Consider the following 27158-nt stretch of genomic DNA (forward strand, 5'->3'; position numbering starts at 1 on the left):
GTCCAAGATACCTGAGACACATATTATAAACGTTTTCTGCTCTTCCAAAAATTGACTTCTTTGTTGCTGGTTAGCTTGGTCTTGTAAACACTCAATCTTAGTTGTGTGTAAAGTGTATCATCCTCTTTCTTCCTTTTATAAGAAGTGTGAGCTTTGATAGCCTCATTTTGGTGTGACCAATTCTGTTGTATGTTCTGAGTATGGCTTTGCGGGTCTGTAGGCAGTTAGTTTCAGGAGAGCTGTGGGGATGATGTTGCCATATGTGCTTCCAGTTAATACAGATTATTACCCTAGCAACAGAAGACTTGCCAGAGGGCAGTATTTTGCTTTGATATATAATAACTGTATTTGCTGCTTTCTGAGGGAACACTCTACCAAGCTAAATTTTAGAAAAGATATAGTTTTTCAAGGAGAGTACAAGGGAGTCATTGACAGGCAGGTGTCCAGCACTGAATAAAAGAAATTCCAAGAAATCTTGAGCAAATGGCTTGTTCCGAAATTCCTAGTATAGGAATTTTTCCTTTCTCTTCATTGCCCGAAGTTCATCCATTTGTGTTTATGATTAAATAAGGGAGCCATTTGACATTGTTCCTAGACTAGACTTAAATGTATTGCATAGTTATCAATTTATTCAACAGTTATTTATTGAGCTCTCCCATGTTCAACTGCAAACGTACATATTCACAGTAGAGGGAAAGCTGTATCTAAGCTGGGCTGGGGTTTTTCAAGGAGATGAGGGTATATGCAAGGAGTGATTATAACCAGGCACCAAGAAATCCAAGCATGAACCAGAAGACGTGAAGGGTTTAAGGATGGAGAAAGGTAGTAGCGTCAGTGGCTTGTAGAAATGGGTAGGTTGAAGAATTGTTGGGCTTGATTAGAAGAAGAGAGATAAGCAGTGGTGATGAGAGTCCTGTTTGACATCAGGATTACAGGTGGCAGTCTTATCCACGGAATTACTGACATGTTCTTTTCTCTTTTCCTTATAGTGAAGAAAGTTATAACGTCAATGATTATTCCTTAAGGGACCAGCTGTTGGTGGAATCTTGTGACAATGAAGAGCTTCCTTTGTCTCCAGGGAAGAACAGTTCCACGATGCTTTATTCAAGACAGAACTCTGCCAGTCACCTCTTCACTCTGACTGTCCTTAGTAACCACGCGAATGAGAAAGTGGAAATGCTGCTAGGGGCTGAGACACAGTGAGTACGGGCGGGGAGAGGGTTTCAGAGCATCTGGTATCCGTCTTCCCTGCCTCATTGCCCTGGAACTTCCTGGGACGAAGGAGGGGACTTGAGTGGGATGTGCCTGGCTGTGCAGGTGACTAGCAGATGACACCTTCCCAAGGCTGAGGAGGGTGTTCCTTCAGTTTGAAAAGTGATGCAACAGGTGGTGTGAGACCTCCTTTGGGCGCCTCTCTCCTAAGGAGAGAGTGCAATAATGTCTGAGCTTTGGATTTTTATAAGACTGGAAGGATAAAAAAAAAACAAAAACAAAAAACCACGTCTTAAACACTGTGGAGGTTAGTGCGTGTCCAGATGTTCTGGAGCATTCTCAGAAACTGGAGACGTCCTTTCATCGCTTGCCGTTAGTAATGGCGAAAGTGTGTGGGATTTGCTTTGTGTTTCCCTCTTCTCTCTGTTTATAAGGAGTGTTTGTTTTGTATCCAGGCCTTGCCAACACCGCAGAGCTCTTCCCCTCTGTCTGCTTTGTAATTGATGTCATCTCCACCACTGTTTCTGGGATTCCTGGAAGAGAGTAGGAAGTAAACCGACGTGTGCAGTTCTTGTTGCACCGAGCCCAGGTCCTTTGCTGGGACATTCCGTAGCATTACTCCCCCCCAACCACCACCTGCCTTTTGATCATACCAAGGGCTGAATGGATATTCATTTCCTCGGTCAGAAATATTCTCAGAATATCTAGTTATGTCACCAGTAAACTCATGCGTCTGACTCATATTTGTAGTTCTTTAATTAATAGGAAGAGAACTTCCAGAAAGGGCATGGGACAGATGTCTCCTTGGGTACAAAGGGAGTGATTCCCTCACTCTACCCCCCCACCAGCAACTCAGTAACAGTTCAAAAGTAAATAACTAGACAAAGACTTTTGGCACACGGATGTGGTTTTAAAGAAAAATATATTACTGCCATATGCACTTTCCTTTAAAAACAATAGGCTACTTAAAAGTCTAGCAACTTGACCCTGGGCTCTGTTCGTTGAAACATCATCTGTATACCAAAAGGTTGAGGAGTTCAATTCCAGGTCAGGGCACATACGTAGGTTGCAGGTTCAATCGCCAGTAAACAATCCATGTTTCTCTCTCACATCTATGTTTCTCCCTTTCTCTCTTCCTCTCTCTCTAAAATCAATAAACATACCCTTGGGTGAGAAATTAAAAAAAAAAGAAAAAAAAAAGAAAAAAAGATCTGTAAATTGGTATATGCCATAATTGGAAATGGTGCAGGTCATCTCTGTGTTACTTGATTTTGAGCAATTTAAGTTTGGGTCTATGTATCATGTTTTCTTTGTTTCTAAGATTTGCAAAATGTATAGGAGTGTATACATTTTTTTATGTTTTTCCTCTTTTGTACATGGTTAATGTAGTTCCTTAGCAATCCCATTCGAGAAAACAAGGTTTTCACCACCGCGTTGGCCTTGAGTAATTGTCACATGTATCCTTTGGCTACTAATTCTTCAATTTGAAAAAGAATAGGGTTCATGCCGAAGCCAGTTTGGCTCAGTGGATAGAGCGTCGGCCTGCAGACTGAAAGGTCCCAAGTTTGATTCCGTTCAAAGGCATGTACTTTGGTTGTGGGCACGTCCCCAGTGGGGGGCCATGCAGGAGGCAGCTGATCAATGATTCTTTCATCGATGTTTCTAACTCTCTATCCCTCTCTCTTCCTCTCTGTAAAAAATCAATAAAAATATATTTTAAAAAATGCTGAATATATGTCTCTGAAAAATTATTTTCTGCTTAAAACTACTTTTTTTTTATTGTTGTTGTTCCTTTGCCCATGTTTTTCCCTCTTCCTGTAATGTCTTCTTCAGACCTCCTTAAATTACCACATGCATCCCCTCTCAGGGCTCAGGCCAAGTCTTTCCTCTCTGAAGACACCTGTCAGGGCTGCTCATGGTAATGTCGCTGTCTGTGCCACTCTTGAGAATTCATTTTTCTCTTTAGTTTTCTTTTTTATATATATATATTTTATTGATTTTATACAGAGAGGAAGGGAGAGAGACAGAGAGCTAGAAACATCGATGAGAAAGAGTCATCGATCAGTTGCCTCCTGCACACCCCCCACTGGGGATATGCCCGCAACCAAGGTACATGCCCTTGATCGGAATCGAACCCGGGACCCTTCAGTCCCCAAGCCGACGCTCTATCCATTGAGCCAAACTGGTCCCGGCTCTTTTTTTTTTTTTTTTTTTTTTTTTTTAATATACTGCTATATCCATGACCAGTTTGGCTCAGTGAATATAGTGTCAGTCTGCAGACTGATGGGTCCTGGGTTTGATTCCAATCAAGGGCATGTACCTTGGTTGTGGGCACATCCTCAGTAGGGGGCCGTGCAGGAAGCAGCTGATTGATGACTCTCTCTCATCAGTGTTTCTAACTCTCTATCTCTCTCCCTTCCTCTCTTTAAAAAAATCAATAAAGTATATTGTTTAAAATATATATATTGCTATAGATTTCAGAGAGAAAGGGATAAGAAGAGAAAGATAGAAACATCAATGATAAAAGGGAATCGTTGATTGGCTACCTCCTGCACGCCCCCTGCTGGGGATGGAGCCTGCAACCCGAACATGTGCCCTGACTGGGAACCTAACCATGACCTCCTAGTTCATAGGTTGACACTTAACCACTGAGCCACAGTGACTGGGCTCCTTTGTTCTCTGTTTTGCCCATCTTCTACCCCTAAATCTCTCCTTCCTATTACAGCTGAACTTCTTGAGAGTGTAGTCTTCATTTTCCCTGTTAATTCAGGGTTTTAATGGGCATCCTTTCAAGAGCTACTCTAAGGGCTGGGATGTAGCCATGGACAGTAGAGACCAGATCCCTGCCCTTTGGGCTTCTGTTCTTGTGAGCAGCTTACATCTGTGTTCTTCCCGTTCTCCAGGAGGGTGACTGGATGGCAGTGAACTTTGGGCAGTCAGCTTGGGCAAGCGGCCTACGATGAGCTGGGGCAGTGGGAAAGTACAATATTTCTTCTTGATCCAATTAAAAGTCAACGTGAATGCAGTGAGGACTGCAAAGCCAGGCGATGGGATTGGGAGTGGATGCTGAGTGCTGGGTCTTGTGCTCTAAGTTAGATGGTGCAGGAAGACTTTTCTGAGGTGACATTTGAACTGAGAGCCCTGAGTGGCAAGAAGAAGTTAACCATAGGAAAATACAGAGCTAGAATGTTCTAGGCAAAGGAAACAGTGAGTGCAAAAAACCCTAAGGAAACGAGTTTGCTGTTGTCAAACTTGGCTTGAACATAAAGAATGCAGGTAGATAAGAATAATGGGTGGTCAAGGCCGGCGGAGGCCAGAGCATTTCGGAGCAGAGCTATTCCAGGGCATTCTGTGGGCTTTCATCTCCAAACATTACCAACCTGGCATGAGGATAGAGGTTCAAAATGTATAGTAATTTGACATTTCTTTAGCATCAAAGCATGTAATTTTTTGATCAGTAATTCTTTTTTAATTGGATTTCTGAAAACACTTGGTTCACAATGGATTGGGTGGTGAGGGCCATTTCTTCACCACAGATGTTTTGAGAAACACTAATCTAGAGCCTCAAAAGCCATAGTAGGGGGATCCCTGGGAAACTGGAGGGGAGGTATAAATTTCTATGGGGAGAGCGACTCGGGTCATTTGGAGAGGTCAAGGGGCTTCGGAGTGGTGCCCTGGGCCACAGTGTATAAAGGAAGATGGAAATATTACATTTAAGAGACAGAGACAACAGGACCGACTTACTATGAGTTGGATGGCCCTGAGTGAAAGAGAGGGGTCAGTGATGCTTTGGATTTTTGGTACTTTAGATGGAGTAACCCCTTAACCATCTTCTATATGGCTTCCTCTGCCTCCCTGCTGAGGCCGCCCCATCCAAAATTAGCCATGGCTTCCCAGTTATCAAACCCAGTCAGTCTTCTCTCTTTACCTCTAAGGCCATTGAATGTTGACCATCAGACCGAGGCTAACCCCTTTTGGAGATTCTCTCTCAAAGAATCTCGTTTTAGTTTTATGTCTACATCCTTCCATCCCTCTTCGCTTTCCCTTCAGAAATACATCCTGTCTGAAGCCAGGCATCACCACTACCCACCACTTTCCCCAGCATGCACGTGTCTTGACCCGTTTCCAGTTACCCGGTCTGGAGACCTGGTGTCATTTCTGATGCTCCCAACCTGCACAGATCCATCACCAGCCAGCCCTTCCTATACTAAGGTCTCCTGCAGCTTTCCACGTCTTCCACTCCACTGCCTCCTCCTAGGACACCCCACAGGCCACTTATCTTCTGAACCACCTAACCATCTTCTCTCTAATCCATTCTGCATGGAGTTATGACTAAATTTCACACTCAGCTCTGGTTTTGCCCTTGTCTCACTTTGCATATAGCAAGTTCCTGATAAATATTTTTCGAATTGACCCACAATGAATACAGTTAGCTTTTCTTTATCCAAAGGAAGGCAGAGTAGTAACCACATGTAACTACTGCCTCTCTCTCTCAATCTCTGTTCAGGGTCCTCCTTTTGGTGCTGGAGGAAATTTCCTTTATATTCCACGTGTTTTACAACGTTTGCTCATTAAGGAGATGGTTAAACTTTATTTTACTCATTTATTTTTTAGGATGTACATCTAGGCCCATGTATACTGCTATATCAGTTTCCCTGTTAAAAATCTTGAGTCATTGTCTTGTTAATGAGACAGTAGTCTGTGAAAATTACAGAAGCTCACCCTTTATGAAAGGACAAAGGAAGAATGTTTTACTACCATCCTCTCTTTTCCCTCTGGGCCTTTCAAGAGGAATGTGGGAGCCGGAGAGCCCCCTTTGACTGCCTTCATTCAAATGAAGCCCAGACAGCTGCTGCTGGCACAGACCAGGGGCCGTGGCAAGTGGCGTCCTTGGCATCCTTTGTCCGCAGTGGAATTTGGATGGCATCTGGGCCTAGTGTACATAGTGACGGGATGCCAGGAGGTACTCAGTGGTGGACACAAACTTGCTTCACCCATTATTTTTAAAGATACGATATAATCATCTCTCACGGTCATCAAAGAACCTTCTCACCATTTCTCTCTCGCAAGAACTGGGAGCCTAATGGATGGGATTGGTCTTGTTAGCTGTGCAGACAGCCAACTCCTGGGCCTGCCGACAAAGGCACATGGATTGGCGGGAGTCTTTTGAGCTATTCCCGCTCATGTTAATGATTTAATTAACCACAGGAATTAAATGGTATGGAATAAAGTTGTAAATCGTATGTTTGACAGACTCTTAACACACCCTTCAGGGAAAATCCACAATCTAGAGATGACAATGGGCAAGGAAAAATATATATATATATATATTATAGGTTGGAGTATTTTCTCCTTGTTGAATCTTGAATCCATGTCCAATAATGATCTTTTACTTGTACCGAGTCTGTCAAAATTCATTATAGTTTGTGATCCTCGTTACTGACCCCAGTGAAGGAGGAGGGCAGGTGATAGTACAGATCTTTGGTTATCCAGGAAACAATTGACCCACCGCTGGTGAACTCCAGGATTCTGGACTAGACTAGGTCTCATGAGTTATTAGATATGACAAGAAATAATTACACTTTAGTGCATGTCACAAAGCCTAAATTTTTAGCACTCTTAGTGGGCTAGGGCCATAGTCGGCAAACTGTGGCTTGCAAGCCACATGTGGCTCTTTGGCCCCTTGAGTATGGCTCTTCCACAAAATACCACAGCCTGGGCGAGTCTATTTTGAAGAAGTGGCGTTAGAAGAAATTTTAAGTTTAAAAAATTTGGCTCTCAAAAGAAATTTCAATTGTTGTACTGTTGATATTTGGCTCTGTTGACTGATGAGTTTGCCGACCACTGTCCTAGGGAAATGATTTTGCTCTGGCTGGAGTCTAGCTCCATCAGCTTGGTCACACAGCATCATGACAGCATTTTTCTTCCTACCCTGTGAGTTTTCTTTCATAGAACACTTTATGGAACTCAGCTACAGTATTTTCCGGCGTATAAGACGACCCCCTAATTTTACAGTTAAAACATAGGTTTAGGCCTATATTCGCTGTATAAGACGACCCCCCACTTCCGAGGCAACACCAGTTCTTTTTTTAATAGACCGCCTCTCTAACTCAGCCAATCCAAGCAGGCTTTTTATGCATGCAAATTATACATGTTCTGTACCCAAAGCTACACTGTGTTCTAGTAAAAAGCCTGCTCAGATTGGCCGGAAAATACGGTAGTTGAATTGAGTGTCAGAGTGAACAAAAACAGCATCGCCACTGTCTTACTCGTTACTCATGCTTGGGGGACTTTTAACCAAAGGCTGTGGGTATATACGAATTTCCAAAGGCACCACAGGTAAAAGTCTAGGCCGTGAGAAGGAACCCCCAAAGGTATCTGATCGAATGCCATTGTAAGAAGGATGAAAGGAAGGTGAGGCAGCCGCTGGGGTCTCTCAGCCTCCACGGAAAGGTCAGGAGGACCAGGTCGGGGGTCAGGTCCTTGGTGGGCATTCCGTTCTGTGCAGCCTAATCCTGAGCCTTGCCTCTTCGTTTCAAAGCCACCTCTGCACTTTCTCAGGACTTATCTGTCTTTTCTAGCCGATGCCTCGCATTCAAGGGAAGTCCAGCTCTGCTGTATCTTCGAATAGGGAGCAATTAAGTTTTGATGGACTGTGTTTTTCATGAATGCTGTGTGAGGCAGGGGGAGGTGCTGTCTCAGGGGTCTGTGCTTGCACCGTTCACGCCTTGCATGGGGAACGTGGGGGTTTTGAAAGGATGGCATGAACAGATGTCTATGGGAAATGCGCCTCTTCTCAACTCAACCCTCTCCCCCTCTCTGGGCCATGTGTGCTGTGCAAAGCCCTCTGCCCGGGCTCATGGCTCTGTGTGGGGTTGGTTTTCTGCTCTGTCTGCTCCACGCTGAGGCCTATGAAGAGCAGCAGAGCCTGTTTAGTCGCTTGGCAGCCTCAGCCTGGCACAGACCCTGGCACAGGCTGGCGCTCCGTGAATGCGGATAAAGGAACAGCCTCAGAGCCTTAGAGGTGGATATGCCCAGGTCCCCGGGAGGGCAGCCCTGTTGATTCTCACACTTTTTGGGCCAACGGACAAGTCTGGGAACTGGGTGTGGGGGGCCCTGTGACTTCATGTTGATGAGTTCATACTGTCCCCCGAGAAAAGCTGTCTGGAGTGAGCCCTGGACTTGATATCTATGTTTCATATTTGGTTTGTCTTGTTCTTAGACTCCTGTCATCTTTTATGGAGCGCCGCCCCCCTGTGTGAGAGGAGAACTGTGCTCTCTGCTAGCTGATGGAGGGGCGGGGGACAAGCGGGGGGGAGGGAAAGGGGGACCTTGGCAGGGCTCCTGGAGGCCCTGGGGGAAGTCGTGAGGTTCTGACAGCATCTATTCCATTGAAGCCATTTCAAGAAGGGGCCCCTTTCAGCCAGGGCAACAAGGAGCGTCTTGTTCTGTCCCCCAGAGCCCCTGCGAGGGGCCGCCGTGTCTGCGCGGTGCATTAGCATCCAGGCAGCCTGCCACCGGGGAGAAGGGTTTCATCTGGGCCTCTGGAAACTGGCTGCAGGGGAGGCCCGGCTGAGAGCGGCCGCTGGCTGCCAGGGCAGAGCCGTGCCAGGGAAACCTGGCGTGGAGGATGCCGCCAGCAGCGGGGGCCACGGCGCGGGCCACCGAGGGGACTGGCTGGTGGACGGGGCGCAGAGAGAACGCAGATGGGCCACTTTAGCTTTCTCTTGGTGAGCAGCCCTTCCACCCATAAGATGCTTTGTTTTCAGTTTCCTCTGTGCTTTGCAAATTCCAGTTGAGCCTGAGTTAAAAAATAAATAAATAAAAAGTAGATGGGTACCCCACAAAGAGATGATATCCCAGATGGAAGTGTTTGCGTGGGGTTGTTTTAAAGAAAAGGATGCTCTCATGTTCCTGATAAAGACCACCCTGAAGCCCTTTGAATGGTTTGAAAAGCCGGGCAGCATGGGGAGTGCTGTTTAAGTTTGTGTTTGTTACTGCCGACCCCCCAGCCCCCAGAGTCCAGTCTCCTCCTCCTCTTGTAAAGAAGTCTGTCTGTCCGCACACTGCGGTGTCCACGCTTCCCGCCTTTTCTTTATGCCGTGAGTGCCCACTAGGGGATCCCAGCTCATGGACCCCAGACCACCTGGCTTTCCCTTCTGACTGCACTTTTGGAATTGGGGTTTGTGTGTGTGTGTGTGTGTGTGTGTGTGTGTGTGTGTGTGTTTTGTTGTTGTTGTTGTTGTTTTTAATATATTTTATTGATTTTTTAAAGAGAGGAAGGGAGAGGGACAGAGAGCCCAGAGAGGAAGGGAGAGGGACAGAGAGCCAGAAATATCGACCAGCTGCCTCTTGCACACCCTCTATCGGGAATGTGCCCACAACCAAGGTACATACCCTTGACCGGAATCGAACCTGGGACTTTTCAGTCCGCAGGCCAACGCTCTATCCACTGAGCCAAACCAGTTTCAGCATGTGTGTGTGTTTTCTTAGTGTGTTTTGTTAATATATTTTTATTGATTTCAGATAGGAAGGGAGAGGGAGATAAAAACATCAATAATGAGAGAGAATCATTGATCGGCTGCCTCCTGCATGGCCCCCACTGGGGTTCGAGCACATGCCTGGGTTGCGGGCTCCATCCCCAGGAGTAGGCGTGTAGGAGGCAGCCGATCAGTGATTCTCATCATGGATGTTTCTATCTCTCCCTCTCCCTTCCTCTCTGAAATAAATCAATATATATATATATTTTTTAAATGGGGTGTTAATGAGAAAGAAGCATCTTTTAGATGCAAGCTATGATGGGAGGGGAAAATTGTTTTTCAAGTAGGGAACATGAAGAAGGTAAGAAGGTAGGGTATCCCTAGAAGCAATTGACCTTGGTTGGAATCTTGGATGTTAGAACTTAGTATTCTCATCTTTCTCACCGGCCTTTCTGACCCATCTTTCTCAGTGGTTGAGCATGATATAATGGATGGATGTCGAGTGTTGCGTCTGCCATGTAGTGTGGACTTAATAAATGCTTCTTAAGAGATTTCAAAGTGTGTATGGGTGTGTAGTTCATTTCATTGCAATCCCAAATAGTTGGCTTTTCCAGGCCATGAACTGTATTATGGAGTAGTGCTTGCTTATATGAAACTTTTGATCCTTTCATTAAGCAATTATCTTGTTTCATGTAAATATAGCTTACTGTTGTAGAAAAAGTCTTGCTTGTTTTTTGCCTTGAATGAGTTTTGGCTGTACTCACTAAGCCATATTAATAAGCATTTGAGCACAGACTAAAAAAGGTCAAAATTTTCTGTCTCAATAAAGCTCATATTTGGCAATATTAGTTAAAGGGGGAACAAAGCAGCTTTAAATAAATCAAGTTTCTCATCTTTTACAAAAAGGTTTAAGTGGGGGCAAGGGGGCATGGAGGGAGACTGCCTTAGTGGTATTTTTTTTTTTTAAGGAAATTTAATTTTTTGAAATGTTTAATTCACATTATGAGTTGCTGAACATCTTCTTGTGATTGCAATACGTAAGTGTCATTAGCTCTTTATGAAAGGCCAAACTGTCAAGTGAGAAGTGCCACTTCATCAACAGCTAGCCAAGTTCATTCAGAACGGTTTAAGTGTCCCAGATGACCATTTAAAACCTCTAACCTTGGTTGTGAAGGTCAGCCCCATACCTCTCTATCATCTCTCCCCTGTTTGGGAAGTGGCTTTGCATTCCTCATTCTGGGTAAACACCTTGCGTCTCTCAACTGGCTCTGTTTTGCGTGTTTAGGAGTGAGCGAGCCCGCTGGATCACTGCCCTGGGACACAGCAGCGGGAAGCAGCCTCCTGACCGGACTTGTAAGTAACTCCTGGGCTGGCTGTGCTGAAAGGCTAGCCGTGGAGGGGCTCTGCCCCCTGCTGGACGCTAGGGTATTCATGGTCTCCCCCAGGTTTCTTTCCTTCCTGCTGCCTGTCCCATATCAGAGCTAGGTGATCCCTGCTCTGGAAGTCCAGGACTCCGAACTCAAATCCAAGGTGCAGTTCTTTGTTGTATAAATGGGATACAGTGTGGCATATCCACACCGAGCCACTTTGACCTTCTGCATCAGGGGCATCATGATATATAGACTAGCACAGCACCGGGTGATTGGAAAGATGGAATTAAGTAATATCCATTGAAAGCTCTGCATAGACTTGCAAAGGCCTTGCATTTTTAGCTGTGGTTTAGGGCCATTGGTTGCATATTGAAGCCATACTGACTGTCTAAATCTAAGCTGAAATGTATTTTTAACTTTAAAGAAAATGGCTTTACCATTCCTTTTGGCCTTTTTTTTTTAATTGAAGTGATCGTAGTAACAAAGTGTATTTCATTCTTCTAGAGAACTAGGAGCTGGTGCGGTCAAGGTTGGTGCATTAGCGCCTTCACGCTGACATTGTACTTCTCTGGGTGGTTCTAGCTGGAAGGTCAAACCCAGAGAATAGAGGGCAACAACGCTGTTTGTCCGGGAACTCTTGGAAGTCATAGCTTTAAGCGTAGAGCCAAAGCTGAAGGGATGGATTGGAATAAAAGTTCATAGAATCAAGTTCTGTACTAAAAAAAACCTAAGAAGTCTCGTCTGTCCATACCAAGTCACTGACGTTAATGGCTTTATTACAGTTTGGCATAACAGGGAAACTCCAAATGTTTTCTAACTCTTGGTTGGAGATCTTTTTATTTCTAAACCTCAGGCAGCTCCCACATGCTGCTACTGATGGGGACAGCACCTTGGGTGAGAGCCTGGAGGGCCAGGTGTGCTGTGGATTGCATCATCAGTTGCATGTCCTTGGCACGTGACCTAACCTGTCTTATCTCGGTTTCCCCAGTGCCTACGGCTGTTTCTGCCCCATTATGTGATGCTCCTTATCAAGGCTGTTCTGTAGGGGATTCATACATCATAAAGGGCCTCTCTGGATCCCGAGCTTCTGAGTTAGAAAGCTCTTAGCCCAGGATGAGAGCTCTTGGGAAAGACTTCCTGCTTCTTCCTAGAAGCCTGACTTGTTTCTGTGGACGCCGGCCCCGAGCTGCGCAGAGAGACTGAGAACGCTATTGATGCATACCTGTTCTGTCTTCCCTCTGCTGCTGGAAGCTCAGTGTATTCCCTTTCCTCCCTAGCGCTGACTCAGGTAGAAATCATTAGGTCGTTTACCGCCAAGCAGCCCGACGAGCTCTCCCTGCAGGTGGCCGACGTGGTCCTTATTTATCAACGTGTCAGCGATGGTGAGTGCAAGTGTTCTTATGGGCATTCAGGGTGTGAAGAAGCAAGGAGTCTGCTTTTGGTTATCCATGCGCATTTTCCATATCCATTTTGTTTTCCTTAAAAAAAAAAAAATAAATATATATATACACATACATATATATATATATATATATATATATATATATATGTATGTGTATATATATATTTGTTTTGTTTTGTTTTTCATTGATTTCAGAGAGGAAAGGAGATGAAGAGAGAGAGAAACATCAATGATGAGAAGGAATCATTGATTGGTTGCCTCCTGCACGTTGGACTGAACCCACAACCCAGACACATACCGTTGACCAGAATCGAACCTGGGGCCTGTGAGTCCCCAGCCAACGCTCTATCCACTGAGCCAAATGGGTTAGGGCTATCCTTTTTTTTTTTCTTTTTTCTTTTTTTTAAATTTTATTGATTATGGTATCACATAATTGTCCTCATCCCCCCATTCCCATCCCAAACCCCTCCCCAAATATGTCCCCACCCCCCTGTTGTCCATGGCCACTGGCTAGGCCCATATGCATGCACACAAGTCCTTTGGTTGATCTCTGCCCCTTACCCCCACCCTCCCCTACATTCCCTCTGAGGTTTGACAGTCTGATCGCTGCCAAAGACCCAGAGACTCTTTCTTTGTTTGTGTACCAGCCTCTCCTCTTTCTACACTTTCTGCGTCTTACATCTTTTTGAAAAGGGATGCAGTCACGTGGTTTGTTATTCAAAAGGAACTATGAAACGTTCTCCTTCTTTCCTTCTCATCCCCGGACAATCGTTTTGTTTTTTTCCTGCTGCCCCTCCCCAAAGCGCCCTCTTCCCCAGCTTGGCCCAAACTTGCCTACTGTCTCCGCTGCTCACTTTGGCGCCTCTGATCATGTCATTCATTCCCCTGGAAGCCATCATCCCCTCTGTCCCACCTCCCTCTCCACCTTACTTCCTTGTTGGAGCCGAGCACATGAAAATACATCCAGACACGCATTGCTTCATAAGGCACTCTGTTCTTCCCTGCAGGCTGGTATGAAGGGGAGAGACTGCGAGACGGAGAGAGGGGCTGGTTTCCTATGGAGTGTGCCAAGGAGATAACATGTCAGGCCACCATCGACAAGAACGTGGAGCGAATGGGACGTTTGCTGGGCCTGGAGACCAACGTGTAGCCTCTTGGGCGGCCTCTTGTGATGGCACGATTTGCACTGCATCGTGGTGGGAGGGGCTGGGTCCAGGCTGGTGTTCTTCTGAGTGCTTATGCAGCCAACTCGATGGAAAGGAAGGAAACATTTGCCCTTTACGCTTGCCAGGTGGTTTTGGGCTCTGAGGAGAAAGGCTAGTTCGCAAAGCCAGGTTGTTGCCACTGTGGCAAACCTCTAGGTGAGCAGAGCACCTGAGCACACAATCCCCGTGCGAATCCAGGGCCTGGCTCCTCCTCCATGTACTGTGTCTGGCAATAAAGCACGCACCTGCAATGCCACATCCTGATTCTCTAGCCTCACTCACCCAGGAAGGGGCTCTCCCTGTGTAAGCATCTCCTTCAGGTGATTTTCCCAGCGTTAGCAAGAGTTCCTGTCTTGAAGGAGTGCTCAGTTTTGTATATATGTTTCCTGCTCTTACATTTTAGCTCTGATTAGAATGCCATGTGGATTTCTCAAGAAACTGACAGAGTTCTGAGGGCAGCAAAGTTTTTTTTTAAACCTCTTCCCAGGAAAGGGAAATTGACACTTGAATTGTTGCCACCTCTCTCCTGATAAGCAGGAAAGTCAGGAGGCCTTACTTTTTATTTTTTTAAATATCCATCTTGCCCAATATTGGTCTAAGACAAGTATAGCCTAATAACACTAAGCTACGTTAACAGAATAACATTTAGATGGTTCCCATATGTGAGAAAATCTTAACTCTAGGTCAGGGTTCCTCCTTTAAAACGTAATCCCAGCTGAGCTGATACACAGACATGAGGCTGCTTCGCCTTCAGTCATGCGAGGTTTTTGACCCTTTCTCCTCCCACTCGTTTCCAAGTAGGAAATGGGCAGAAACATTTTAAAGCTCCCTGGGAAGACCAGATTTGGCCTTAAGAGGTATGGAGACAACCGCATGGTACTGAACTGAAACGCAACATTTTGCCTTTCACGGGGGAACCCATTTTCTCTGCGCTGCAGGCCTCCCTTGCTGGGTTCGGAGCCTCTCTTTACGGCAGCTGTCTGCAGAACTTGGATTTCTTCCACACGTGCAAGGAGAGAGAACAGCCATTTTAAAAGTGTGTTTCAGACACAGGGCGTGAGGTTTGGAAGATTGAGAGAGGAGAGCTGATCTTTACTATGTTTGCTCTCTGCTCCATTCTCTTCCACCAACGGGTATAACCTGGCCAAGGGGGCATTGTACAAGGCCTCCGATCTCTGTGTGACATGCCCAGCAGCTGTCTGCTAACCAGTTACCCAAATGGGCAGTGTCGTTGAGAAGCCTGGTGCAGGAGGGAGGTATACTTGGCTCACGGGCCCTGAGTCCTGCCAGCTCAGCCGTGAGCCTGGGAGGAGCACCCTGGGCCTTCTTCCCCTCCTCCTCCCCCCAATGGCTCCCCTTTCCCTCTGCATCCATTCCTGGGAAAACATATGCCAGGCCCTGAGTTCCTTAAGGTTAGGAAGTCACAGCAGGAGGCCACAGCAGGAGATGTTGGGGACTGATAAAAAAAAAAAAATCCTCCTTCCTCGTTAATGTCCAGAGATTTTTTTTGGGGGAGGGAAGGGGGGAGAGGGGAACAAATTGTAATCTAATCTAACCTGATGTTTTCATTTAGGAAGGAAGGTAAATCTGTTGCTTGCACAGGGGTCGTTTTGTGTTACTTTTGCTAATACCCGGACACTAAAAAGCAGCTACACGAGTCCTGTGAATTAATTTATAAGTAGAGATGTCAAACCGGTTTTGGAAATTTTGTGCATCGTATAAAACAGAGCCTTATTTAGCAAGCAGGTTAGTACAGTTGTTAGGTATAACGTGTTTTACAGCTGGTATTTAACAGGTTCACCATGTGTGTCGTTTTTAATGTGACACAGTGTTGTTTTCCAACCTAGTTCAGGTTCTAGAATAGCGTCTCTGAATTGCACAGTTTCATTCCGCGACCTGTGGAGAACAAGAATATTCATTTTTGTCCCAGTGAATCGAGACTGCTTGTACACTTTTGGCAAAACGTGAATTTATAAAGATTTTGTATATACGTGTTCACTTGTCCTGATGTGATTTAATGCACTGTATCTTCATTTAAGTAAATACAATAGTTGGCTGAGTTCTTGGCCAGATCTGAGTTCTACGAAAAAGATACCGGCAGCTGACACTGAAGGGGACAGGTGTGTCCTTGGGTATGTGTTGGCATCAGCTGACCCAGAAGGCGGGAGCATTTTTAAGAGCTGGACCATGCTGTTTCCACAAAACTGCATGACTGATGAGCTTCTATTAAGTAATTCACAGTCCCCTAATTGATCTTGACCCCTGCAGTGTATCTTACTCATTTTGGCCACCCAGTATTTTGGAGATGACTTTTTTTTTTTTTTTAATATATTTTATTGATTTTTTACAGAGAGTAAGAGAGGGATAGAGAGTTAGAAATATCAATGAGAGAGAATCATCGATCAGCTGCCTCTTGCACACCCCCTACGGGGGATGTGCCCGCAACCAAGGTACATGCTCTTGACCAGAATCGAACCCGGGACCTTTCAGTCTGCAGTCCGACTCTCTATCCATTGAGCCAAACCGGTTTTGACTTGGAGATGACTTTTTAAGAACCACACTAAAAACATGATCAATGAAAGAAAAACTTGGTAAGTTGAACTTCATTAACACACAAGAAAGAGACAATCCGGAGTATGAGGAAAACTAGCAAAACATCTGATAAAGGATCGGCATGTAAAACATACCAACAACTCTTAAAACTCAACAATTAGAAAACAGCCCAATTTAAAAATGGGCAAAGTTCTGGGAAACTCCTACAGGTCTACCTATGGCAAATAAGCATCTGAAAGATGCTTAAGATCATACAACATTAAGAAATTGCACTTTAAGATGAGATTATTGATGCACCGATTAGAGTGGCTAACATCCATAACCTTGACAATACCAAATACTTCTGAGAATGTGGAGCAACAGGAAGTCACATTCACTGCTGATGGGTGTGCAAAGGCCACTGGGATGAGTTTGACAGTTTCTTATTAAACTAAGCCATACGCAGCAATCACAATCCTTGGTATTGACTCACATGAGCTTAAAACTATGTCCACACAAAAATCTGTACAAACGTTTATAGTAGTTTCATTCATAATGACCAAAGCTTGGATTTAAACCACTTGACAGTTCAACAACTTAGATAAAAATGGGGCAATTCATTGAAAACCACAAACTACCAAAAGTCTGATCCTGTAACTAAATACATTGAATTCTTAAAAATTAATAAAATGAATTCTTAATTTTAAAACTTCTGAAAAAGAAATATCCAAGTGCACATGGTTTCACTGAAGTCTTCCAAACACTTAAATAATTATCAATGATTCTATGCAGTCTCTTCCAGAAACTATGGACTGGTGTCCCTCATGCACAGAGCAGCAAAAATCCTAATATATAAAAACCCAGGGTCCGTAACATCCAAAATGATAGAAGGCTCAACAGACCAGAGATCAGTGCTGGGTTGCCATGGTGACCTAGCACTGACTGCCACCTCTGTGGGCGCTCCAACCCAGCATTCACTGCTGAGGGGGCTGCAGACCTGATCCAGAGAGAGGCCTGGAGAAGTAGGGTCTGATCTGTAGCCTCCATGGCAGCTGTTGATCAGCCCTTGCCTCTTTCTTTCACTCTGGGCCTGGCCAGCAGCTGTGCCTTTCTTTCTCTTGGGCCTCCAATGGGGCTTCTGATCAGCCCCGCCTCTCTGATCAGGCCCGTTGATAGGCCCAGAGATGCTGACTGGCATAGAAACTGGCCAATCAGAACCAAACCTGGGTGAAGTGTGAAGGCAAAACCTAAGGTGGGGGCTGAGGAGGGGTTTTAAGAGCAACAGCTGTTTGGTGTAAAGTGTTAAGAAAGCGATTCAATTTTTTAATGACCGGTTTGGCAGTATAGTGCATATGGCTGGCTATCAGTCCAGATATAGGGATTATGTATTTTTGTCTGCCAAGAGCATCTCCAACTAATGAAAAAGGCTACCCCCTCCTTCTCCTCCATTTAAGTAATCCTATCCTATATAATCAATTTATACTACTAAAAGGGTGATATGCTAATTAGGCCGGGTCGACTGGCCATCTTCTGGACAAAGCCATGGTGGTGGGGGTTGAGGCAGAGGCTGTTAGGGGCAATTAGGCCAGCAGGGGAGGGCCCTTGGGGGTGAGATCAGGTCGGCAGGGAAAGGCAGTTAGGGATGATCAGGCAGGCAGACAGAGGCAGTTAGGAGCGATCAGGAAGGCAGGCAGGCAAGTAAGTGATTAGGAGCCAGTGGTCCCAGATTGTGAGGGATGTCCAATTGGATAGGGTGCAGGCTGGGCTGAGCAACCCCCCTCCCGTGCATCGGCCACTAGTCTTAAAATATTACACATTGCAATCAAGTGAGGTTTATTCTAGGAATGTAGAATTAGTTCGATATTTGAAAATCAATCAATGTAATCCACAAAAAAAATAAATAATAAAAAATTAAAAAAGCAAAACCATGGCTATATCAGTTGATATAAAAATATTTGGAAAAGGTTGAAATAGTTGGGAAAACTCTCTTCAAACTAGGTCTAGAAATCATTTTAGATATTTTGTTGACCTTCAGTTGTAGGAAAAAAATCGGTTTTATATGCCATTTCTTACTTTTTCATTATGAATGCGTATTTATCAAGTTAGGAGGATAGAACATATTTTATCCAATGTGGTATATTGGCTTTCATTTATCTTCTTATTCCAGAATCTACAAAAATGTTTCTTGGCCTTCAAATAAAAAATTGTTTTCCAATAACAATGAAAAGAAACAAGTAATTTAACAAGAGAAATAGCTGTTAAAAGAGAATGGGGTGGCTCTAGCTGGTTTGGGTCAGGGGATAGAGCATCGGCCTGCAGACTAAAGGGTCTCAGGTTCGATTCCAGTCAGGGACACATGATGGGGTTGTGGGCTCAATGGAGGTAAGGGCTGTGTGGGTGGCAGCTGGTCAATGATTCTGGCTCATCATGTTTCCATCGCTTCCTCTCTTTCTCTCTGAAATCAATAAAAATATATATTTTTTTTAAAAAAGAGAATGGGGTGAATGGAAGCATTAAAATACCTAAGAGGTATATACCTGAGAGGCCTAGAAAAAGAGAAGTCACCAAAGAATCACTATGTCATCAAATGAAAGCTTTGCTAACACGAGTTTTATTCCCCAAGTTGCCTTCATTATGTGAAGGTAACATCTTATATTCTGCAAGGACTCAGAAATATGTCACTGTCTTCTTGGGGGGAAAAAAAAATTATTTGAAAATTCACAGTGGGTCAATGAACACATGAATCAAAATTAAGAATTAGGAAAAAGGTAATCACAATTTAAAACAGCTGCCCTAGCTCACTCAGCAGGGCTGATGGGATTCTCTACAAAGTTCCACCTCAGCCATCTTCCTTAGCTCCCATGCATTCTTTACCCACATCAAGAAATGCTTTTTCTCAGCCCAATTCTTTACCTCCCAGGTGCTATGCAGCCACGTGACATTCATTCCTTACCTGACACTCATGCTATTCTCTTCTGACACCTAACACTGGCTGACCTCTCTGCATCATACCAACCAAGCAAAGAGTGGCACATTTTGCCATTTTTAGAGTCAATGAATTTAATAATTTTCTGCATTTCTAAAATTCATCAAAAATCCTCCTCTCTAAAATCAGACATATCCCTAAAGCCCCAATTACTTAACATGAAGTGGAAAATCAAAACACAAAGGAAGACAGCAAATAAGCATGTGAAATATTATATGCTCATCACTGATGATTATAAGAAATACAAAATAAACCCCAATGAGTTATGGTTCCACATCCACTAAGTGCTAAAATAACCAAAGCAACAACAAAGTACAACTAAAAATAACCGTACCTGGCAAGGATTTGAGACGCTGGGACCATCACACATTGCTGGTGGGTGTGTACAATGGTACACCCACTTTGGAAATCAGTTTGCACTTTCCTTTAAACACACCATATGACACAATAATCTTAATCAGGCATTTACTGAAGAGAAATAAAATATATCCATACAGAGACTTGTTACACATGTTCATAGCAGCTTTATTTATAATAGCAAAAAACAGGAAAAAAACCTCAAAGGTCCATCAACAAGTTTATAAAAAAACTGGTATAACCATACAATGCAAAACTATTAAACAATAAGAGAAGCAAACCACTGATACATGCATCATAAATGATCTCTAAATCATTGTTTAGGGAAAGCAGCCAAACACAAGACTACATATCATTCCATTTATTTGAAATTCTGGAAAAGGTAAAAACATCAGTGACCAAAGCAGATCAATGGTTGCCAATGAAAAGTGGGGGGCAGGAGATTGATAAAGGAGAACAAGGGAAATATTTTTTTAAAAAATCCTCACCCAAGGATGTTTTTAAAGTTGATCTTAGAGAGGGGAGGGCGGGTAGAGAAAAGCATCGATGGAAGAGAGAAATATCAATCTGCTGTCTCCTGCATGCACCCTTACCAGAAACTGAACCTGCTACCTTCGGTGTATGGGATGATGCTACAACCAGTTTGAGCCACCCAGACAGGGCAATAAAGTAAATTTTTAGGTGATGGGAATGTTTTATATCAAACTTCTGGTGGTAGCAAATACATGACTTCATACATTTGACAATATCCACAGATTTATACATTTAAGTTGGCTAATTTTATTAAATATAAAATACCTTAAAGCATAAAAAAGATGTAAATATATAAAAATTGGTAAAATGATTAATTTCTAAAGTCTACAATGATATGTTTTAAAGTAAGAATAAAAATGCCATTTAAAAGCAATGTATTATAAAATATGATCCTACTACATAATCACAATTACTTAAAAATAAATACATACAAACTCAGACCTAAAATGTGAAAGGAAAATTGCCATTTACTTTGGGTGAGAGGATATTAAAGCAAATTCCTTCTAAAGGAATTTGTAACTTAGGGTGGACTTTGTTTTAAAAATGCAGTAAGAGAAAATCATTTGTAATTATTGGTATAAACCAGCAATTATCAACCAGTATGCAGCAAGAATTTTAAAAGCATGCATTACCTGATAATTTAGTCAGGGGCACTGACTTCTTTTCCCTTAAGACTGTCAAAATGACAATAGCCAACACAAGAATAGCTGTCCAGTGTGAATAAATCAAAATCATGCCTTTTGTTGCTGTCGGATTGGCAAAAAATGTACTTTTTGGTGTGCTGCAGAATTTCAATTAGTTTATGTATGCCATGAGATTAAAATAGCTGGTATCTAGAGCTTTTGTCCTAGTTAATGAATTAGGAAGATGTCACATGGACCCACTTTTTAAAGACATTTTTAATGATTATTCAGTGATTGGTTTACACCTTGTTCTTTTCTAAGTTTCTGTTTCAGGGTATTTGTTCAAGAATTATCCTCGGTATCACTGAGAACAGTGAGGCAAATACATTTTCATCTTAATTTAATGCCTTGTTTTTTAAGACTATCAAGGAAATAGTTCTCGGACCTGGAATACATTTTCAATTCAGTAACATCCTATTTTGTAAACAAAAGAAAGAGAGCAAAAATAGCACCTTCAATTAGAATTTCCATCCTGACCAGCCATAGAGAAGACATAAATTGGGGGTAGGAACTGCTTTAATTTCTTAGAGTAGCTCATCTATTAAAACAATTTTTTTAGGAACTAATTTTTCTATTTATATGGAGACCAAATATTGATTCGCAAAACATGGGAACCAACTAACTAGTACTCTTATTTTATAGATTTTAAAAAAAAATGCTTTCTGTCAAGACCACTTTGGCCAACTGTGTATAGTAAAAGCAAAAAGTTATTCTTTAGAACAGGACCTAATGGTCATCTTGAGTTTAGGGGCAAAACCAAGGTGCTACAATCTTGTGACATGACTCAATGTAAGAACAGTGAGAGACAGGCCACTTTGGGGAGACTAGCCAAGAGAGTGAACTTAGGACACACAGGATATTCAAAACCTTGGAAGGCGATGGTAGGCTTGACACCCACTCCCAGAAACAGAGCAGTACCTGAACCAATGCTCTTAACAGATCATCATGACATTATCAGGAAATCTCAGGCATTGTAAGATACTCTTCCTTTGGTTTCTTTGTGTTTACTGGAAGGCACAATAAGATCTGTAACTTTTATTTAGAGTACAGTAGGAGGTTCTTGATGTTTCTATTTGCAGTATGTCCAGTACCATCACTTTCATACCTTTTATCAAACGTATGGTCAAACGATTAAATCACAAAACAAATGGTAAAAACATCGCTCGGCTAACAATGCTTGATGATGAAGTTTGTGTTTCAATGAAAGATTTTTTGTATCGATGAGTAGGAAGGCGGTTTGGATAACGCAGCAGCTCACTAGCATTATCAAGGACTGATGATTTTCACCTGTCCCAGTTAGCCAACCTGGTGACCATAAAATGACTGCAGCAGTTCTCATTCAAACAAGGAAAGGAGAACTTCCTGTGCTAAGTCTCTAAGTGGGGGAAATCCTTCTCCTATGCCCCTGGCAGATCTGTTCTCACTGGCCAGAAGTAGTCATGCCTTACCAGTTACTTAAAAGGGGAATAAGACCATGAAGGGTCCAATATCCTTGGGCACAAGGCTGCACCGAGAGGGAATGCTTGAACAAGCAAGTAAGAGGGAGGGATAGGACAGCTGTTGGATAACAGCCAGTATTTCTTACAACTGGATACGGCTAAAAACATACAGTACAAGTCACACTAACGTCCACTGGCTGAGAGGGTAAACTAGCACTCAAGAGTATGAAAAAAAAAAGTAATATAATGGACAATGATAAAAATATATTTCAGGGACAAATAATACCTAAGATTTAGAGAAAATACTCTACACGCCAGACACTAATCTATGTACTTTATGTGCACTAACATATTCAAACCTCACAACATAACCTGTATAGATAAGGAAACAGAAGCGAAGTGACAGCTGAAATTTTAACTTAGGGTCAGACTCCACACCCATGCTCTCAATTGCTACCTTATGCTGCACAAGGTGACGTAAAAGAGAAATGAATATATTCTAAAAAGATTTTTAAAAAATCAAATAAACCAAAGGAGAGGTAGAAACCAAGCCAAAGGGTAACAGAGATTTACACATTGTACATTTTATTAAATACTGGGTTTTATTAGAACAAATTAACTTCTGATAGAAGTTTCATTTAAAAAATGTGGCTGTGTTCAAATTCCTACTTGACACTGCCTTTTGGGTAGGCATTCTATTTTTACCAGTTTTATACTCAGTCATGGGCAGAAAAATTACTATTTTTTTCATAACAGAGAAAGGACTTTCTCAAGTGATACAACACTATAAGAGGAATAATCTCCAGGTGTATGACCACACAGAGTATATGATCAGAGAACACATTGTTTTTATGGAATATTTATAATAGCTACAGATAACATTGCAAACTCATGCACAGCAAGTCTTTACTATCTACTGAAGGTTTCTACCTTACACATGAAAATTATTCATGTCCCAGCGATTGGCATTTAGCCAAGCATTTAACTATGATGGAAGACGGCTATCAAATTAGCTTTTCCGACCGCCACAGAAAAGGTGTCAGCTGCAATATCCATCCTGGAGTCGTGGCGGAAAGTTCCTGGGAATTGCTTTTTCCTGTGTTTTGATCAAGTCTGTAATAGCTGAGAGCACGGCACAATCTCTGGATTTAGTGTCCTTCCAATCAACAGGATGGGGGCTTTCGATCTTCTCTTGCAGAAGGGTATCTAGTTCCTTTCTTAATTCCTAAGGTTGGAAAAATTAGACAAGTTCAACAAAGGCAGATGTACAATAAAACAATGTAACAACTAAAAGTGACTAGCTGAGACAAGAACTTCATAAACTATTATACAAAAAGACTGAAATATTTAGTAAGCAACTGAAGTTCAGTATAAAAATTTAAGCTTCCATCTCACTTAGACATTTACAATGGTAGGTCAGTAACTACTTCAAAAAACAATGAATCAATTTCTCAACACTATTTGTCCTGCTGAAATATATCAAGAAATGTTCACAAAACATATAACACCATGAATAAAACCACAAGACCACATATCAGCTGGCAAGTATATTCAAGGACAATCACATAAAGCCAGTCACCTTAACTAGATGGGCAATTCTTGCTGGAGACTGAAAGACAATCCATTCATCTACAGCAATAGTTTCCTGATCATTATCTTTCTGGATGGAAATATCACCTCCAAAGAACAGGAGACAGTATGGGGAAACTTCTGTGCAGTCATACAAGTATATCTATAATGAAATTAAAGCAAATTAGCACATTAAAGAGTCTAAATTACTGCCACATTAATCCAATTACCATCAGTATAAATTTATTAGTATAGATCCTTTTAAAATAGGTATTATCCTATTCGTATAATTAGAAAGACTAGTTATAAAGAAATAATTTTAAGCAAGCCATTCCTACCTCAGAAAACATAGTTTTATATTTTTATTTCAATTCAAACAGCATTATTTTTAAACAAAATATTTTCTGAGTGACAAAACCAAAACACCAATACAGTTGAAAGTATTTTTATACACATAAAACAGAATCTCACTTAACATTCTGACTAATACTTATAAGGTATACTGATATGCCAAAAAATTCTTTGTACAGTGTAAACTCCTCTATACCAAGAAATATCAGCAGTATTTCCTAAAGCACACTGAAAGAAAAATATACAAAGCAAATAACTGTCCCAATTAATTAAAATACAAAAATGGATCATGACATACATTCACGTTAAAAGTATAGGTTATTTGTTTAAGAAAGTTATAATTCATGTCATAAAAAATTTTTTAAAGAACAAATTTTGTTTATAATTATGAAAATCGTACAATGATAAGAAAACAACAACAATGACATTAAGATCCATGATTATTTTTATTTACTTACACTACTGGTTCTCATCTTCAGGTGATAGATAAGCCAATTGTAGTGAAAGTCTGTTTGCTCCACATTAACGGATTTAGGATGAATAGAAACTAATCCATCAGTTTTTGTGTAAACTTTCACCCTTTAACAAAGTTAAAACAGAGTTTGTTTAAAACAAAAAATCCTGGAGATTCCAAACCATTTCCAGAATCTTAAAAAGCTCTGCAGATAAGTTCAATTTATTTTTGCAATATGTTTACAAACTTATATTTGAGGAAATATATATATATATATATATATATATATATATATATATATATTTATATATATGTTATTGATTTTGTACAGAGAGGAAGGGAGAGAGATATCCCCCCACTAGGGATATGCCCGCAACCAAGGCACATGCCCCTGACCGGAATTGAACCTGGGTCCCTTCAGTCCCCAAACTGACACTCTATCCATTGAGCTAAATCGGCTTCGGCTGAGGAAATATATTTTTTTAATAAAACACGGGAAATTACTAGCTAAATGTGAAAACATTATAAATCATACATCAAATCCTCTTCTTTCAGGTATAATTACTCAACACATTAAAATGGTGACAAAATATTCCTTAATTATGGCCGAAACCGGTTTGGCTCAGTGGTAGAGCATCGGTCTGCAGACTGAAAGGTCCCAGGTTCCATTCCAGTCAAGGGCATGTACCCTAGCTCTCTATCCCTCTCCCTTCCTCTCTGTAAGAAAAATCATTAAAATATATTTAAAAAAAAAATTCCTTAATTATGTTTCTACTATTCCACTAAAGAACAAAGAATGAAATAAACAGCTGAAATACTTCAAAGTGATTCACACCAAGAGAACGGTCTATACCTAATACTGTCAATTATGACACTAAAGCCTTTAATTTATAGAATAACTTTGTGAAATGATAATTTAAAAATTTCACAGGTTATACACCCAGATGAATATAAAATAAAAAATTGAGAATGGTTAGAATGAGTTTTAGCTACAACTGTCTTTTGAAAACCTATTCTAAAATAAGTTTTAAGTGGTTGCACATGCACTTACATCCCCCATTTTCAAAACAGGAATACTTGGAATAAATGTACTCTGACACAACTCTAGTTCAGTCTCTTCATTCCTAGGGGTCTTTTCTTTGATAGTCATAAAAATTTTACCTCAATTTGAAGGAGTTTTATTTAATATTATTCAACAAGGAGCTGTTTAGTGGCTTATTTTTGAATAGTCAATGGTAATTATCTATATTAGATGTGTACAGCTCAGTGGTTAGACAATCATATACTTTACTAGTATATAGTGTTCCCCTCAATGTTTCCGGTACCCACCAGGCACTATACAGTTATCACAATATTATTGACAAAATTCCTCTCCTCTGGCATCCATCAGTCCAGTCTGCTCTATGTCTATGGGTCTGTTTCAATTGTGTTTGTTCATTTATTTTGTTCTTTACATTTCACATATAAGTATCATATCATGCCACTGAGCTTCTTTAATACCTGGATTACTTTTCGTGTATTTACACTGCTATTATAGTCACTAACATTCTTTTTGAATCATGAATGGGTGATTTGAGAGCTCACACTAGGATGTGCCGTGAGGGAAAGTGATGCCTCTGTTAAACAGTTTGACTTCTCTTAAATCAGGGCGGGGAACATTTTTCCTGCCAAAGGCCATTTGGGTATTGACATCATTCACGGGCCATACACAATTACAAACTTAAAAATAAATCTGTTATATTTGGTCAGACATTTAATTACTCACCCCTAATGCCTTGGGTGGGCCAGACCAAATTATTTTTGGGGCCTTATATGGCCTGCAGGCTAGACATCCCCCACCCCTATCCTAAATAATCAGAAGTAAAAATCGAGAATCTGGCCCAAATATAACTAAGAACAAATGTATACTGAGCCCTGTTGTATCAAAGAATTTCAAAAGTTTAAGAACAGAATTACAACTTAATTCATAATCTTCAATGCTTACATTTTTCTTTTTTTACCCAAATTTGGTCTGATTTTAGCAACTTTGGGATATAGGCCAGCACAGATGACTGCTTTAATTATCTTCTCATTATCTATTAGGGGTGGGAAGGTAGAGAAAAAGTATAAAATACTGATACCAATAGACAACAGCAGCAAGTTATGTACACTGTTTTCTGCTTTACCTGAATTTATATTGGATTTTGGATCTTTAGGACTTCTACTGCTTACAAATCCAGCTCCAAGAAGATGCTCAGCAAACTGCCCTTTCATGTTATGCAGCATCTAGAAACAAGGAAACAGAACTAGAAAACCTTTCTCAGACTGTCGGGGGTAATAAAATATACACTTATAAATAAATTTAGTATAAGCTTTCTCTGCTTTATAAAATACTGCAAAATGTGATGTTTCAAAGCAGGATTGGTAAACTACATGATAAAAACCTGTTTCTGTCAATAGAACACACCCATTCATCTACATATTAACAATGGTTGCTCTGCACTATAATGGCAGAGTTGAGTGATTGCAAAGGAGACCATATGGTTTGTAAGCCTGCAATAGTTATCATCTGATCTTTTACAGAAAACATTTGCCTATTGTAGAT

General features: G+C 41.7%; 2 protein-coding genes across 6 annotated transcripts in view; one reads left to right on the top strand and one right to left on the bottom strand.

Moving 5' to 3' along the window:
- The window catches only part of ARHGEF26 (Rho guanine nucleotide exchange factor 26), a 112391-nt gene extending 96728 nt beyond the window's left edge, over nucleotides 1-15663 (top strand). For 2 of the 4 annotated variants that reach the window (XM_036445490.2, XM_045583616.1), the window contains 4 exons: nucleotides 990-1199; nucleotides 10978-11045; nucleotides 12340-12444; nucleotides 13472-15663. In XM_036445490.2, coding sequence (XP_036301383.1) covers nucleotides 990-1199; nucleotides 10978-11045; nucleotides 12340-12444; nucleotides 13472-13614 — 526 coding nt within the window. In that variant the 3' untranslated portion in view covers nucleotides 13615-15663. Of the gene's footprint in view, nucleotides 1-989; nucleotides 1200-5262; nucleotides 5960-10977; nucleotides 11050-12339; nucleotides 12445-13471 lie in introns of those variants that run through there. The other 2 variants (XM_036445491.2, XM_045583617.1) reach the window with 2 other exon arrangements.
- Nucleotides 15664-20825: 5162 nt separating this feature from the next.
- The window catches only part of DHX36 (DEAH-box helicase 36), a 37496-nt gene continuing 31163 nt past the window's right edge, over nucleotides 20826-27158 (bottom strand). Inside the window, exons 21-25 of one of the 2 annotated variants that reach the window (XM_036444880.2) lie at nucleotides 26740-26839; nucleotides 26559-26649; nucleotides 24579-24699; nucleotides 23780-23932; nucleotides 20826-23425 (exon numbers count right to left, since the gene is read on the bottom strand). In XM_036444880.2, the coding sequence (XP_036300773.1) occupies nucleotides 23240-23425; nucleotides 23780-23932; nucleotides 24579-24699; nucleotides 26559-26649; nucleotides 26740-26839 (651 nt within the window). In that variant the 3' untranslated portion in view covers nucleotides 20826-23239. The remainder of the gene's footprint in view (nucleotides 23426-23779; nucleotides 23933-24578; nucleotides 24700-26558; nucleotides 26650-26739; nucleotides 26840-27158) is intronic. The other variant, XR_004989143.2, reaches the window with a different exon arrangement.

The sequence above is a fragment of the Pipistrellus kuhlii genome, unplaced genomic scaffold, assembly GCF_014108245.1.
Source record: "Pipistrellus kuhlii isolate mPipKuh1 unplaced genomic scaffold, mPipKuh1.p scaffold_m20_p_2, whole genome shotgun sequence".
In the NCBI taxonomy this organism is placed as follows: domain Eukaryota; kingdom Metazoa; phylum Chordata; class Mammalia; order Chiroptera; family Vespertilionidae; genus Pipistrellus; species Pipistrellus kuhlii.